The 17,119-nt window shown below is 44.5% G+C and overlaps 1 protein-coding gene across 1 annotated transcript in view; it reads right to left on the bottom strand.

Annotated features, from left to right (window-relative positions):
• Positions 1 to 11,237: 11,237 nt before the first annotated feature.
• Positions 11,238 to 17,119, bottom strand: part of CCDC197 (coiled-coil domain containing 197) — a 140,012-nt gene continuing 134,130 nt past the window's right edge. The window contains exon 9 of the mRNA XM_033952631.1: positions 11,238 to 14,728. Within this exon, the coding sequence (XP_033808522.1) occupies positions 14,519 to 14,728 (210 nt within the window). The 3' untranslated portion in view covers positions 11,238 to 14,518. The remainder of the gene's footprint in view (positions 14,729 to 17,119) is intronic.

A 17,119-nucleotide genomic window follows, 5' to 3' on the forward strand; every position in this document is an offset into this window, starting at 1 on the left:
GACTGGCTCATCAAAGATTCAGCATCTCAGGGGGTTATTGTAGTGACCCAACAGACTACCTGGTTCCTACAAAGTTTGGGATTTTAAATCAACTTTCCGAAATCCCTACTTCAGCCCTCCCAGAATCTACAATTCATCGGAGCTGTTCTGGATACTGTCCAGCTCAGAGGATTCCTTTCACAACAACGTCTGGAAGCTCTTCTTCAACTCTGCCATACAGTGTCTTCCCGCTCTTCCATCTCAGTGTATTTAAGATTAGAACAAGATTTACAAATATTTAAAAAGAACTTAAAGTGTCTTCTTTTTAAAGAAGCCTTCAACTGACAGTTTACTTTTTCAATAATATCAGTTAATTTCTTTTCCCTTAAATATAGACTATAAATACTCATTCTTATGACCTTTCTTGGTCTCTTATTTTTTCCCCTCATTTCCCCAACTTGTTTCCCTTTTATGTACTCTTTTAACAAATATTGTATTTCTTCCCCGCTTTCCCATTGTTTCCAGTTTTCTTCTTGTCTAAAGGATGTAACCCTTGTTCGTTTAGTAGAATATTATGTATAAGTGAGTCCATCTTAAACTCTGTTTTATTTTATGTAAAACGCTTTGAAATTGGAAAAGCGTTTAATCAAACAATTTAATAAACTTGAAACTTGAACACATGATGATACTCCTGGGTCACATGGCTTCCACAGTACACGAAACTCCTTTTGCCAGACTTCACCTCAGAATTCCTCAGTGGACCCTGGCATCTCAATGGACGCAGGTTTGTGACCTTCTTTCTCGACACATAACAGTCACTCCTTCATTGAAGCAGTCTCTCCGTTGGTGGATGCTCTCTTCCAATCTCTCCAGAGGCTTGCTTTTTCAAAAGCCTCACCATCAGAAGGTCCTCACGCTTGGGGCGCTCATCTTGATGGTCTCCGTACACAAGGCCACTGGACTAGTACGGATCTTCAGTGTCATATCAATCTGTTGGAACTCAGATCGATCTTCAAGGCTCTCAACACTTTTCAACATCTTCTTCACGACCAGGTAGTCCTCATTCGTACGGACAACCAAGTCGTCATGTATTATATCAACAAACAAGGAGGGACGGGTCTGCCTCCTTTTGTCAGGAAGCTCTGAAGGTTTGGGATTGGGCAATCCGCCACAATGCCTTCCTCAAAGCTGTCTACATACAAGGGGCGAAGAATTGCTTGGCGGACAACTTGAGTCGTCTTCTGCAATCTCACAAATGGACACTCCATTCCTCGCCTCTTCATCACATTTTTTCACAGTGGGGAACGCCTCAGATAGACCTCTTTGCAGCTCCCCACAACTACAAACTGCCTCAGTTCTGCTCCAGGATATACTCTCCTCATCGCCTCGAGGCAGATGCTTTTCTTCTGGAATGGACGAATCTCTTCCTACATGCATTCCCTCCATTCCCTCTCATTCTCAAGACTCTGGTCAAGAACGATCATGCCACCATGATTCTGATTGCTCCTTGGTGGCCGAGACAACCTTAGTTTAGGGGGTGAAGAAACAGTGGTGCTTATCCCCAATACTGAACAAAATATAAAGATAGTATCAACAGCAAATATTATCTTGCAAGCGGTGCTTGGCCCAAAGCTTCCCCTCTGACTTGAGCTGGAAACAGGAAGCTGCATCAGAAGGGAAGCTTTGGGCTGAGAACTGCTTGGAAGATAATACCATGTTTCCCTGAAAATAAGAGTGTCATATTAATTTTGGGTCCAAAAAACATACTAGGGCTTATTTTCGTGGGATGTCTTATTTTTTTCATGTACAATGATCATCTCTCCCTCTCTCTCCTCCACCCCAATTCTTCCTCTTTCCTTTCTCTCCCCCACATGTGCAGCATCTTTCCTCCCCTCTCACCCAACCTTTTGTGCCTTCCCTCTGTAGGGTGCTTAGGGAGTTGAGTGACGTACTGGCGGAACCGTTATCCGCTCTCTTCAATCTTTCCCTAAGTACAGGAAGAGTCCCGTTGGATTGGAAAATAGCTAACGTCATTCCACTCCACAAAAAGGGATGCAGGACGGAGACTGAGAATTATAGACCGGTGAGTCTCACATCGATAGTGAGTAAACTTATGGAAACACTAATCAAACGCCAATTGGATACGATCCTGAATGAGGAGAATCTACGAGATCCCCCATCAACATGGTTTTACAAAGGGAAGATCTTGCCAATCAAACTGATCAGCTTCTTTGACTGGGTAACAAGAAAGCTGGATATAGGGGAGTCCCTGGACGTCATGTACTTGGACTTCAGCAAAGTGTTTGATAGTGTCCCACACCGTAGGTTATTGAGCAAGATGGGTTCGATGGGACTGGGTGAAACATTAACCGCATCGGTTAGGGACTGGCTTAGAGGTAGACTTCAGAGGGCAGTGGTAAACGGTACCCTCTCCAATACGACGGAGGTGATCAGCAGAGTGCCGCAGGGCTCGGTCTTGGGCCCGATCCTATTTAACATCTTCGTAAGAGACTTGGCTGAGGGGCTTCGAGGTAAAATTACATTATTCGCCGATGACGCCAAACTATGCAACATGGTAGGCAACCGCACAACAGATGAAAGCACAGTGTCCGACAAAAGCTCAATGCCCGACAATATGACGCAGGACCTACTCCTGCTGGAGCATTGGTCAAAGACTTGGCAACTAAGTTTCAAAGCCAAAAAATGCAAGGTCATGCACCTTGGTGGCAAAAATCCATGCAGGACTTACACCCTAAATGGTGAGATCCTAGCAAGGACTGTAGCAGAACGTGACTTGGGGGTGATCATTAGCGAAGACATGAAGACTGCCAAACATATTGATGGATACGGGTAACCAGGGTCTCCAACTGGGAGCACCTGGCTTGGCCTCCGCTTGTGCAGGTCGCCGGAATAGATGGACCTAGGGTCTGATCCGGCGTAGGCATTTCTTATGTTCTTAAAGCTTCATCCAGGGCTAGACAAATCATGGGCTGTATCCATAGAAGTTTCGTCAGCTGTAAGCCCGAGGTCATAATGCCGTTGTACAGATCCATGGTGAGACCCCATCTGGAATATGGTGTACAATTCTGGAGGCTACATTATCAAAAAAATGTGCGGAGAGTTGAGTCAGTTCAGCGAATGGCCACCAGGATGGTCTCAGGACTCAAGGATCTCCCATATGAGGAACGACTGGGTAAGTTGCAGCTGTACTCACTCGAGGAACGCAGAGAGAGGGGAGACATGATCGAGACGTTCAAATATGTCACAGGCCGTATCGAGGTGGAAGAGGATCTCTTTTTCCTTAAAGGACCCATGGCAACAAGAGGGCATCCGTTGAAAATCAGGGGTGGGAAATTTCATGGCGACACCAAAAAATATTTCTTCACCGAAAGGGTGGTTGATCACTGGAATAATCTTCCACAACAGGTAATTGAGGCAAGCAGCATGCCAGATTTTAAGAAAAGATGGGATTGACATGTGGGATCTCTTTATGGAGGTAGTTAGGGGGTGGGCCATTAGCGTGGGCAGACTAGATGGGCCATGGCCCTTTTCTGCCGTTATGTTCTGTTTCTATGTTTCTATCTTTTTATCCTTCCCTCCCATCCTCCCCCATGAAGCAGAACCCTTGAGCAGCATCTTTCTATCCCTCCCTCCCATCCCCCCGTGAAGCAGAACCCTTGAGCAGCATCTTTCTATTCCTCCCTCCCATCCCCCCCTGTGAAGCAGAACCCTGAGCATCTTTCTATATTCCTCCCTCCCATCCCCCCGTGAAGCAGAACCCTAACACAGCATCTTTCTATCCCTCCCATACCCCTTACAGACCCTTGCACAGCTTCTATCCCTCCCATTTCCCCATATAGTAGAACCTTTGACCAGCATCTTTCTATTCCCCCACCCACTGCACAGCTGAACCCCCGCTGACCCTTCCATCTTTCCATCGGAACCCCGCCAACCTTCGCACCGCAAGATCGACATACCTCCCTCCTAACAGCTGCGTCGGAAGCACTCTAAACAGGCTGCTTCGCAGTCTTCTCCTACCGAGGCCTTCCCTGTGCCGCATTGCTAATGACATCATCAGTAATGTGGCAAAGGGAATCACCGGCAGGAGATTGCAAAGAATCCCGAGTACTGCCGACACTACTGTTAGGAGGTCGATCATCTCGCGGTGGGAGATTTAGCAGGGTTCGGGTGGGAGAAATGGAAAGATGGGAGAGTCAGCAGGGTTTCGGCTATGCGGCGGGGGAGTGCTGCTGCTGGTGAATCCAGAGAGTGTTGGGGACATTCGGGAGGGGCTTTGGGGTTGCACCAGCAGAACCCTGCTGACATTTTTGGGCCCTAGGCACATGCCTACTGGGCCTATTCTTTAATCCAGCCCTGTTGCCCACCACACCTCTTGTGGCTGCTAAAAGATGCCTTTGTAAATTTCATCCTTCCTCTCATCAATACCTTTCTCTGTGTCTATGCAGAGCCAAAAGTCCACTATTAAACTTTATATTTTGAAATACAATATCAATTTTCATATTAAACCACACACTTAGCCATGACCATCAAATATCTGTCAGCGCTGCTGTTATAATATACCTGTATGTGTATGTATGTATATATATATATATATATATATATATATATATAAAATAAAATATCTTTAAGAACAGGGGTTGGTTTCTCACAAGGGTCAATTTTATCATCCCTTTTATTTAATATTTACTTTTGACATTGGCACAGTCGATAGGACTTACTATGTTTGCTTATGCTAATTCCATCCAGACATTGTACACTTTTGAATCAGGTTCGATACAAGAAATCTCACTATTGAATGAGAACCTAAATCTTATTACAAATTGGTTACATGCTCACAGATTAAAACTTAATCCAGATAAATCTACATTGATACTTCGCGAGAACAAGTAGCTTTACAAACACAGATAAAATTGGGAGATACCCCGATCCTGTTATTAACAAGCACTAAAATTTTAGGAGTAATTCTAGACTCAAAATTAACGTATCATTCACATATATCTAAAGTAGTTAAGACCTTGACAGAGCACAATTGCGCTTGCATTTGGGGGCCAGGCTGCGGGAGTTGTTTGCTCGGGAGGAGGGGGTGTCCCTCTCAGTGTCTAGCATTCATGCTAGTTTGCAAGAGTTACAACCAACCAAGGACTACCACCAGAACATCCGGGGTACATGGGAGGGGGAATTGCAGATTAATTTGGGACATTGAGATGTAGCCCGTACCTTGAGGGCGACGAGTGAGTGACCCCGTGTGCTTGGTTGCGGGAAACCTATTATAGGGTAACCTTGCGCGCATATTACACTCGTACACAGTTGTATTACAGTGAAGGTCTCCCTACACCACTGTGTCATAAATGTGGGACGGGGGGGACATACTTTGGGACATGCCTTTTGGTTCTGCCCCATTATCCAGTGCTTCTGGAGGCGTATAATCTCTTACGTCAGGGTTAATTGGGAGAGCCTTGTGCAGTACTCCGGCCCACTTTGTTTTGGATTTGCCAGAGGTTTTTGGCAATTGCCTAGGGGACATCAGGCTCTGTGTAGGAAGATGAGCTTACTGGCCAGGAAATGTATTCTTCAGTGCTGGACGGTCCCTGACCCTCCAGCGTTTTGGCATTGGCGGAACCAGTTGCATCAGTTGGCCATCAGGAGGCGTGAGATGCTGGAGGGGCTAGGAAGTGAAATCAGTTGTTCTTGAATATCTGGGAGCCATATCTGCAAGCCTTGCATCCAAAGGGCCGCAGTGCGGTCTTAAGATGGGTGTCCTAATCTGAGTGCTCAGTTAGTCGGGCTGGGAGAGTAATGGTGAGTACTGGTGGGGCGGGGTGGAGAGTACCATTGAGGGGGAGGGGGATTGGGAAGGTGGGGGTATTGAAAGGTTCTGGCACTTAGTCACGGATCGGATAAATGGGATTAGGCGGGGGGAGGGGTGGTGTGGCATCTTCGTGGCTCATAAGAGTCCAGGGCCTCGGAGTGCCTTTCCGCCCTCATTAATCTTGCTCGCCCTAGGTAGAGTAGGATGGGGGGAGGAGTTTGGTTGCTGTTACTCTTCTTCTGTACAAGCTTTTTATATTCTTGTATATGATGCCTCATTGTTGTACTGTGCACCCTTGGGGTGCCCTGGTGTTGTATTTGCTGTTGTTTGTATCAATAAAAATTGTTTGAACCTAACGTAGTTAAGAACTCATTTTCTAAACCGTGTTTGATTATATCAATCCACTCCTTGCTGTTCCCAGAAGCACTGAAGTGCTGAGTTTTGAAAAGCTGTCCGGGGAAATACAGACGTCTGGCAACCCCATCTATGTCCTTCTGACGTAATCCAGCATAAAATGAACTACAGTAGAACACAGTTATTTACCGTAACAGGTGTTATTCAGGGACAACAGGCAGATATTCTCACATGTGGGTGACATCACCGACGGAGCCCCGGCACAGACACTTTAAAAGTGCATTGCCACTTTAAGACTTCAGAAAGTTTGTGAAAGCCTGCAACGTGCATGTGCGAGTGCCTTCCCGCAAGATGTAGGCATGCGGTCCCTCAGTTCAGTAAGTCAGTTAAGAAGCCAACCCAGTGAGGTGGGTGGGTTGTGAGAATATCTGCCTGCTGTCCCTGGATAACACCTGTTACAGTAAGTAACTGTACTTTATCCCAGGACAAGCAGGCAGCATATTTTCACATGTAGGTGACGTCCAAGCTAAGCAGAATGGGATGGTGGGATTGTTGGCCTTGTAATACTGACTGGCCGAAGTGCCCATCCCATCTGGAAAAGGATTCCAGACAGTAGTGTGAGGTGAATGTATGAACCGAGGACCAGGTGGCAGCTTTACATATTTCCTCAATGGGGGTAGATCGAAGGAAAGCTATGGAAGCTGCCACAGCTCTAACTTTATGGGCTTTATGGAAGCCAACCAATTGGAAATTGTTCTCTTGGAAATAGGCTGCCCCAACTTGTTAGGATCAAACTATACGAAAAGTTGAGGAGAAGATCTGTGAGGCTTTGCCCTGTTGATGTAATAGGCCAAAGCACGCTTATAGTCCAGAGTGTGAAGTGCTGTTTCTCCAGCATGAGAATGAGGCTTAGGGAAAAAACCTGAAGAATAATCGACTGAAACTTAGGATGTGTGCGGAGAACCACTTTGTCATGGTGAAACATTGTGAAAGGTGGATCTGCCACTAATGCTTAAAGCTCACTAACTCTCCTTGCTGAAGTGAGTGAGATGAGAAAGACAACTTTCCAGGTGAGAAACTTGAGATGAGCTGTAGCCATCATTGCTTGTAACTCACTGACCCTCCTGGCAGAGGTGAGAGCAATAATGAAGACAACTTTCCAGGTGAGAAACTTAAGATGAGCTTTGGCCATTAGTTTAAATGGTGGCTTCATCAATCTGGAAAAAACCACATTAAGGTCCCTGACAACAGGCGGAGGCTTGATAGGTGGTTTAACATTAAAGAGTCCTTTAATGAATCTGAAGACCAGAAGATGAGCAGTGAGAGGCTTTCCCTCAACTGGTATGTGAAACTCTGCAATAGTGCTGAGATGAACTCTGATGGATGTAAGATTTGAGTCCAGAGTCAGACAGATGGGGAAGATAATCGAACACCAAATCTACCACTAAGGAAGTTGTATTGTGATGATAAAGAAGACACCAGGAAGAAAACCTAGTCCACTTCTGTTGATAACATTGCTGGGTGGCTGATTTCCTGGAGGCATCAAGAATATGTCGAACAGGCTGAGAGAAATGTAAATCAGATGGATTCAGCCCGAGAGAAACCAAGCTGTCAGGTGCAATGATTGCAGGTTGGGATGTAGAAGTGATTCCTGATGCTGAGTAAGCAGAGTAAGAAAAACTGGAAGAGGTATTGGCTCCCTGGAGCTGAGCTGAAGTAGAAGGGAGAATCAATGTTGCCTGGGCCACTGAGGAGCAATGATAATTATGGTGGCCACCTCTCGTTTGAGTTTGAACAGAGTCCTCAACATGAGAGGAATTAGAAATGGTCTCATGAGAGTGGCATCTAGGATAGCTCCAATGAACTGAAGACGTTGAATCGGAATAAGATGTGATTTGGGGAAGTTGACTTCAAATCCTAGAACCTGAAGAAAAGAAATGGTCTGAGATGTTGTTTGGATCACTTCCTGAGATGAAACAGCCTTGATCAACCAGTCGTCCAGGTAAGGAAAGACTTGTAGGTCATGAGATCTGAGAGATGCAGCCACTACAATCAGGCACTTCGTGAAGACTCTGGGAGAAGATGCCAGGCCGAAGGGAAGAACCTTTTACTGGTAGTGACATTGATAGATCTGAAAACGGCGATATTTCCTGTAAGCTGGATGAATTGGAATATGTGTGTAGGCTTCCTTGAGATCCAGGGAGCATAACCAGTCATTCTGATTGAGAAGTGGATAAAGCAGGGCAAGGGAAAGCATCTGAAATTTCTCCTTGACTAGAAATTTGTGGAGAGCTCCGAGATCCAGAATGGGTCAAAGTCCTCCCATCTTCTTTGGAACTAAGAAGTAATGGGAGTAGAATCCTTGGTTCTGCTGAGAGAGAGGAACTTCCTCGATGGCATTGAGCAGAAGGGATTGAAGCTCCTGGAGAAGAAGATAGGATTGTGCAGGGTCCAAAGCAGACTCTCTTGGAGGATGATTTGGAGGCAGTGTGTAAAAATTAAGAGTGTGACCCTAATGACTGATGTTTAAGACCCAGAGGTCAGATGTGATGAGCTCCCAACGAGTAAAGAAAAGTTGGAGACAGCCTCCGATGGGCTGAGGTAGAGGCTATAAAATGCTGACTGTGGCTATGCCCTGAAGAAACATGTGAAAAAGGCTGTTTAGGTTTTTGGCGAGCAGCCTGTTTCAGTTATTGACAAGGTTGCTGTTTCTGCCATCTAGGTTGAGATTGTGCGGGAGCTGCAGGCTTAGCAGCAAACCTACGTTGGTAAGAAGAAGCCGGTCTGAAGGGATGAGGAGGTGGAGGCTTCTTTTTAGGCTTGACCAGAGTATCCTATCTGGTCTCATGAGTGGACAACTTCTGTGTAGCCGTGTCCATGGAGGAACCAAAAAGCTCATCTCCAAGACAAAGAACATTTTCTAGCCTATCTTGATGGTTCAAGTCAAGTTCTGAAACACAAAGCCAGGCCAGACGTCTCATGGCTATGGACATAGCTGTAGCACGGGAGGTAAGTTCAAATGTGTCATAAGTAGAACGTACTATATATTTCCTCAGCTGAAACAGATCAGAAATATGATGTTGAAAAGCAGGAAGCTTGCATTCTGGAATGTATTTCTGGAAAAGTGAAATCTGTTTAATCAGGTGCTTTAGGTAAAAGGAAAAATGGAAATTATAATTGCCAGAGCAGTTGGCCAACATTGCATTTTGATAAAGGCATTTGCCAAAGTGATCCATGACTTTGCCTTCTCTGCCAGGGGGTACAGATGCGTAAACACTAGCCCCTGTAGACTTCTTCAAGGTGGATTCCACTAGTAGGGACTTGTGAGGAAGTTGAGGCTTGTCAAAACCAGGAATAAGAACCACTCGATACAGAGAGTCTAATTTGCGAGGAGCCACAGGGATGGAAAGTGGCATTTCCAGATTTTTATAGAAAGTTTCCCGTAAAATATCATGAAGGGGAAGCTGGAGGAGTTCCTTTAGTGGTTGATCATAATCTAGAGCCTCCATGAACTGTTTAGAATGTTTAGAGTCAGCTTCTAATGGAATAGATAGAGTTTCAGACATTTGACAAAGAAACCTGACTTTTCAGAAAAAAAGGGGGCTCCTGAGAGGAACGTTGAGGTGAACCATCATCAGAAGAACTTTCATCCTCAGAGAAAAGAGGATCCTGTTCAGAGTCTCCCCACAAGTCTGAATCCTGAATAGAATGTGGACGGTGTTGAAGACTCGGTGACAAAGGCTCAATATGCTTCAGCTTTTGCAATGCCTTTCGGGACCACAGCAGAGATGCCTCTGGAGATGTCTGTGGCAAGGATGACTAGCACCGAAGGACTGGAGGAATCAACTCCTGTGTTGAATGTCTCCGCAACGGTGGAGCATCAGAGGGAGGAGCAGCTGGTGTCATGGGTTCAGATTGAACTGGCACTGAGTCGGTGTCAACATGGGCATAAGCTGAGTCAGCACCAGCATCTGGAAATGCTCATCCAGTTCCACTCTAAGCAAATTGTCAATCTTTTGCTTGAGTGAAAGCACTGATACCGCTGGCTTTTTTGCTGGTACCTTCGGTGTGGCTCTACGCTCCGGCAATGAGAAGGCCGATGAGGAGGCACTCACCGATATCGGAGCGGAGCACTTTCTGGGCTTTTTTGAGGTCGGCAGGACTTGGCTTACTGCTACTTTGACCTGAGGCCCAGAAGGGGAAGGCTTCTTAGCCGGCTTACCCACAGAAGGTTGCGACACCGGAGTTGATTCTGGCGATGCTGAATTATGTGGTGCCGATTTGGACAGCGCCATTGAAGTCGGTAGCGGTGCAGAATCCCCTTCCATCACAACACCAAAGGGAAGTTTTTGTTGGATCAGGCAGTTATTCAATGTTCTTTTTTGAAGGGAAGAACAGCGGGAACAAGTCTCAGGGCGGTGCTCAGGCCCCAAGCACTGGAGACACCAGCGATGCGGGTCAGTTACTGAGATGGACCGAGCACAATGACCACACTTTTTAAAACCCGCCTGCGGGCGGGACATCGACGGAAAACAGCCCCAGCAAGATCAAAATTGGAGGCCAAGGTCATTGAACAGGCCCCGTTGGGCCGAACCAGCAAGAAGGAAAAACCAAAAATTTTTACTTTTTTTTAACAATATCACAAGAAAAGAAGAAAACAAGGAAGAAATGACTAAAAGTCAAAAAATCCGCAAGAGCGGGAAGGCAGCGAAAGAGAAAAATTTCAACGGCAGTTGAAAAACACGTCTTCTTAGCTTCACGGAAACTGAGGGAGCGCGTGCCTATGTCAGGCGAGAAGGCACTCGCACATGCATGGTGCGGACTATCGCAAACTTTCTAAAGACTTAAAGTGGCGTTTCACTTTTAAAGTGGTACGTACTAGGGCTCGTTGGTGACGTCACCTATTAGTGAGAATATGGTGTAAGCTTGTCCTGGGATAACACCACATACATCCCTACCCTATCCCATCCCATTCTACCAAACCACACACCACCTATGCTTCTCCCCTCCAAGCCCTATGAACTAAAGAGCTGCATTGGTTTTCCCGCTGGTATGGAAGAACTTGCCATGGGATTCCTGCAGAAGTATAGTTAAAATATCCGGTGACTAGAGAATGAGGCTTGGTATGCACTGAAAGAGCCAACTGGAACACCAGACTGAGGCTTGGAACACTTATTGGTTGAAGGTGAATATCATCCTAAAAACCATGGGAGGCTGTTGGGCTTGGGAAGAAACAGAGGGCCACGAGCAAGTAAATAATAGTATTGACTCCTGTAGGTTCAGGTGGAGATGGAGGAGATTAATTGTGGGATTGGGTGAGGATGGAATGAATCTTAGCAGGTATGGAATAGATTCCAACGGGGATGGGTGAAATTTCTGTCCCTGTGCAACTCTCTACTACATACAGATGTCTCCAATTAAAGAAATAGAAACATGCCATTGTGTTCCACTTATTAACTTTCCAATTTACTTTTATAGCTGTCCAGCAGCTTGTTGGCTAGCTGGTTTGTTTGTAATCTTACATTGCAACATCTTGTTTAAAACAATTCATGTTTTATTAATATTCCTCCAGAGTCACAGTCCACTCTAATCTGGAAAATATCATTACCAGGCTAGCATGCCTCAAATTATACATAGAAAAACCCAAAGTACTGGAACTCAAGCAAAATCAGTCACAGACTGGTTTACAACATACAATGGCACAGAAAACACCAAGATACAATAAACCTGTATAAAAAGTGGTCAAGCAGTCTAACATATTCCATCTTAAATGCAGTGAAATGGAATACACTATGTGCCAAGTCCCAAAAAGGAATTGGACATCCTTGGATTTAGATTTAACATAGTTTTTTCATTGGTAGCTCAAGGTGAGCTGCATTTAGGTACAATAGGCATTTCTCTGTCACTGGATTATCACTATTACAACCTAAGGGGATCATTAGTAAACAGGTCACACTGCATAAAATGTGTGTTAATGCACATTAGTTTAGCAGTGTGTTTTAAGAAATCTAACCTTAAGTCATTATCTGAGGCAATGGAGAGTAAAGTGACTCGCCCAAGGCCACAAGCAGATTCAAACCCTTGTTTCTCGGGTTTGAATCTGTTAAGAGTCTGTTGCTCTAACCACTATGCCATTCCTCAACAAACTAGCTGCTGTTCTCAAAGATTATTTCTTCTGGGGCTCTTTAAAAATGTTTATATGAGCATTTGGGGAGTAATTCTATAACAGGGAACCTATATGGCAACTACTTTTTGAAACATATGTGCCTATACAGTTAGGTGAGAGCACTTGTAACCAGCATAAAGTTGGCTTAAGTGCTCATGCCTAAATGTCCAAGATGCTTCCAGAGGTGAATCCAAGAAAGGTTGCTTAAATTAAGCGTCAATCTATCTCGAGCTAAAGTGCAAATTCTATAATGGCAATTATGCATGTAATTGCCATTCTAGAATATGAGTGTATATCAGTATTTACTCCCCAACATTTAGGTGCAAGCATTTACATGGCACGTCAACACAGGCATAAGTACTCGTTCTTAAATGCAGCCGTTGCACATGTAAAATGACATTCTATAAAAGTGTGTAAAAAGATATCACTAAGCATGCCCCTGTTCTGCCATGCTCCTGCCCTGCATGCCCCCTTCCAATCTCATGTCAATACAAATTGTGTACTAACATTCCAGAATAGGGGCTGCAGTTACGCGTATAAGTGAACATTAGTGACAAACAGCAATTAATACCAATTATTGATTGTTAGCACCAATAAAGGCCTAACTAATGTCATCACTTACACATGTAACTGCTAGCATTCTATTACCTATGTGCATAAGCTCCTGGATTCTATATATGGTGCCCAGATTTGCGCACACAATTTAATTCATGCACTGTTCAATTAGCTGGTATTTTCAAGAGGAACTTTTGTAAACAACTAGCTTGCATTTTCATTTTTGTATAGCACCAGCATTTACACCGGGTTTCCGTAGGTATAAGTCTGGCACCCAAAGTTAGGCATGGGAATTGGCATTAAATGTATAAAGAGGGGTGTGCTCTTTAGAGAAGTGTGTTTCGTGCCGATTTTTTCCAACACCTAATTCTGAGTGCCATTTATTGAATTTGCTCCAAAATATGTACATTTCTGTGCGAGATTAAAGAACAAGAGGGATAATTTATTGTATTCTACAAGTTATATGCATAAGTGAGAGTTTTGCCCAGATGCCACCTATATGTTTACCTATCTCTAAAATGCACACTGTGTAAGATGTGTGTTTTTAAAGACTAGTGCTTATGCCCATTTATGGAACCGATGCATATATAAACCATGCATATATAAACCATTATTCTAAGCATTCATGTGTGCAATCCGTGTGTAAATGTTAGCGTCCACTTTATAGAATTAGCCCCTTTCTCTCCATGTGAATCTTACACTGGCTTTGTGGAGACAGCAACAGCTGAAAATTATTTTCAGAGTGCTGGGCAGTGATTAGGATTCTGCCCACAGAAAGACCTTCCCAGGTTACACACATCACCAAATCTAAGAACTGCAAAGAAGGAAAAAGATGCATTAAAATAGAACATGCATTAATAAACATAAAAGTCAGGCAAACAGGAAGTCTCAGCTGTCACATTTGAAAGCTTGGCCCAGTATGCATTTCAGTTAAAGTGAGGGGCACGAACTATGCTCTCTTCTGAGTGCATTTCTTTAGTACTTTCCAGCAGTTGCCTGGGTATACCTCTTCCTCCTTTGTAGCAATTGTTATTCTTTTCACAGGCTTCCAAGCACATAGTTTGGCCCCATTTACCCTGCAGTTTCCATGGTGGCATTCACTTGACAATTTGTATTGCAAGTGCGGGCCGCATGCTTTCTCACAGGAAACATCCTGGGTTTGTTTACATAGATCCAGCTGAGGGAAAAAGGTTACGGCTCTAGTATTAAGTTCCCAGCTTTTCCACTTGCTGGCACTTTGAGTAGACTCAGAGGATTGTATTCACAGGGATACAGCCGGCACTGGACATCTTAGCCATGTGTTTGCAATCGCTTTCAAAAATGCAGGTTATGGCTAAGTCAGGAGCTCACTTTGGCGGAGAGTCTTCAGAGCCTTAACTGATTTTGACAAAAAGTTACTGAAGGGCCTGGGATCAAGCGAGGTATGGTGGACTGTCATTGGGTTTGCATACAATTGTTGCATTTCATGTAGCACTGGTTATTGTAATAAGAAAGAATGGATATCTCCCATATGTAACAATGAAAAAAGTGGAAGATACAATGCAAATTAGGCAAAACTTTAAAATCAGAATGCCAGTAGGTTACTGATAGGACCACTGGTCTCTTAGTGTAAACAGTATGACCGTCACTCTCTATTACATCTTCAGGTTTCTTAGTATTCGATTGTTCTGCAGAGTCTGAATGGTACCAGTGCTACCAAATGATGCAGCTTTGTTCTTCTGCTTTTCCTTTTTGGTTTCAATTCTCTTACTCCGAGATTGATCCCCAGAAATAAAAATAGGCAATCTGTTTTTTACAGATCGTGAACCTAATTGTGAAACAGTCAATTTATCCAAAATAAATTCCTGCAATGGAAAGAGATATATTAGACAGATAATAACAGAATGAGTGTGTAATAGAGATTACTACTACTATTTATACATGCTTTTGTCATGCCCCATTTAGACTATTGTAATGTGGATAAAGGATTATCTTAAGTAGATCTTAAATGTTTACAAACTTTGCACAATACTGCTGTGTGACTCCTTTGACTTACTCTCATGAAATCACTCCATTGGCTCCCTGTTAGCAGTAGCGTACCAAGGGGGGGTTGGGGGGCAGTCCGCCCAGGGTGCAAGCCCCGAGGGGGTGCTCCCGGCTTTGGCGTTCAGTCCTCCCCCCCCCCCGAAAGATCGCTCGCACCCCTGGCCTCCCCGCACCACCTACGAAGCAGCACGCAGCGGGATCGCGATGCCAGCGATCCCTGCGCTGCTTCGGCGCTGCTTCCTCCGCCGCAGTACCACCCCTCCTCTGACGTCAGAGGAGGGGTGGGACTGCAGCGGAGGAAGCAGCACCAAAGCAGCGCAGGGATCGCTGGTATCGCGATCCTGCTGCGGGCTGCTTCATAGGTGGTGCGGGGAGGCCAGGGGGGCGAGCGGTCTTTCGGAGTGGGTCGGGGCATCAGGCCTTCAGGGTGGGGCAGGCAGGCAGGCCTTCAAGGGGGGGGGTGACAGGCAAGCAGGCCTTCAAAGAAAGGACAGGCCTTCAAGGGGGGGGACAGGCAGGCAGGCTTTCAAGGGAGGGACAGGCCTTCAAGGGGGGGTACAGGCAGGCCTTCAAGGGGATCAGGCAGGCAGGCCTTCAAGGGGGGGGGACAGGCAGGCAGGCAGCCCTTCAAGGAGGGGGCAGACCTTCGGGGGGTGCAGGCCTTCGGGGGGGGTGCAGGCCTTCAGGGGTGGTATGCAGACCTTTAAGGGTGGGACAGGCCTTCAGGGAGGGGGGTCCTGGTGTAGAAATACATGGAGGGAATGGGGGGTTCAAAGAGACACGCATATGCCGGACTTTGGGTGGGAAGAAATAATGGGTCTGAAAATAGAGAAGAGGGAGAGAGATGATGGAACATGGTTTTTAGAGAGGGAAGGAACAGAAAGGGAGAGAAGTTGGACACAAAGGATGGTGTGGAGGGGGGGATAGAGATACTGGATAGGAGGATAGTTGGGAAAAGAAAGGGAGAGATGGTGGACCCTGGGGTGGTGGGGAAGGAGGGAGAGATACTGGATAAAAGGGTAGTTAAGAAAAGATGGATACTATATCCGATGGACAAGTGGTTTCATCTACTCAGACAAGTAAATTAGTTTACGCTGAAATTCCTAAACCATTGATTTTTTTCTGGAAGAGTGGAAGAAAATCCACAAACAGAGGAAACGCAGGATATTACCTTAAAAGATTTATGGAAAGGAATAACTAGAGTTGAAGGGTATCTCAGGGTAACAATGAAACAAATGGGGGATTTTTCTCAGTCTGTTTCATCTAAACTAGAAAATGTGGATTCTAATTTAGTTTGTTTGGATAAACGGTTAAATGCTATTGAAACTCAATGTAATAATTTACAAGCTGTCTCGGTATCAGCTGTTAAAGATTCTACAGTGATACATTCTAAAATAGAACATATGGAGAATATGTATAGAGTAAGAAATCTCCGCTTGGTCAATTTTCCAGTACCGGTAACTCATTTATTGTCACCTGAGATTTTATTAAGGAAGTATTTTAAAGAAGTACTGGGAATGGCCAATGCAGAGAATTTTCCAATAAATAATTATTATTATATTCCTCCAAAAAAACTTGAATCTGCCCAGGAGGTGGACCATCTGACCACACCAGAGGTAAACTTGACTGAATTTTTAGAAGACACACAGGATGTGATTCAGAGTCGGTCCACCCTGGTAATAACATGCTTGAGTGAGATGGACAAAATGTTAATAATGAGACTTTATTTTAAAAATAGGTTAATGAAATTTTGTGGGGATTTGGTTAGGATTTTTCCAGATGTATCCAGGACCACTCAAATGAGGAGGAAGGAATTTCTGAAATTGAAGGATAGAGTTTTGGCCATGGAAGCATCTTTCTATCTGAAATTTCCTTGTAAATGTTTAGTCAAGTTACATGATGTTGAGTATGCTTTTTGGGATCCTATACAATTACAACAATTTTTGGTAGCAAGAGAACAGAAATGAAAAATGAGATTTGTTTTATTCACCTGAGAATACGAGGAGAAATTAGATTAACAATATCCAATTTAAGGAATGATTCAAGGTTCTTAGTTTGAATCGAGAATTACTGTCCTTTATTTCCCTGAATTTATTTGATAAAAATCAGCAAGATGTGCTCCCCATTAATGTGGGCTTAAAAGGAATTATGTATGTATAGTTTGATTATGTATTGATTTATTTACTTATTTTTCCTTTTTTCCTTTGGAA

Source organism: Geotrypetes seraphini, chromosome 7 (genome assembly GCF_902459505.1).
Source record: "Geotrypetes seraphini chromosome 7, aGeoSer1.1, whole genome shotgun sequence".
Classification (NCBI taxonomy): Eukaryota; Metazoa; Chordata; class Amphibia; order Gymnophiona; family Dermophiidae; genus Geotrypetes; species Geotrypetes seraphini.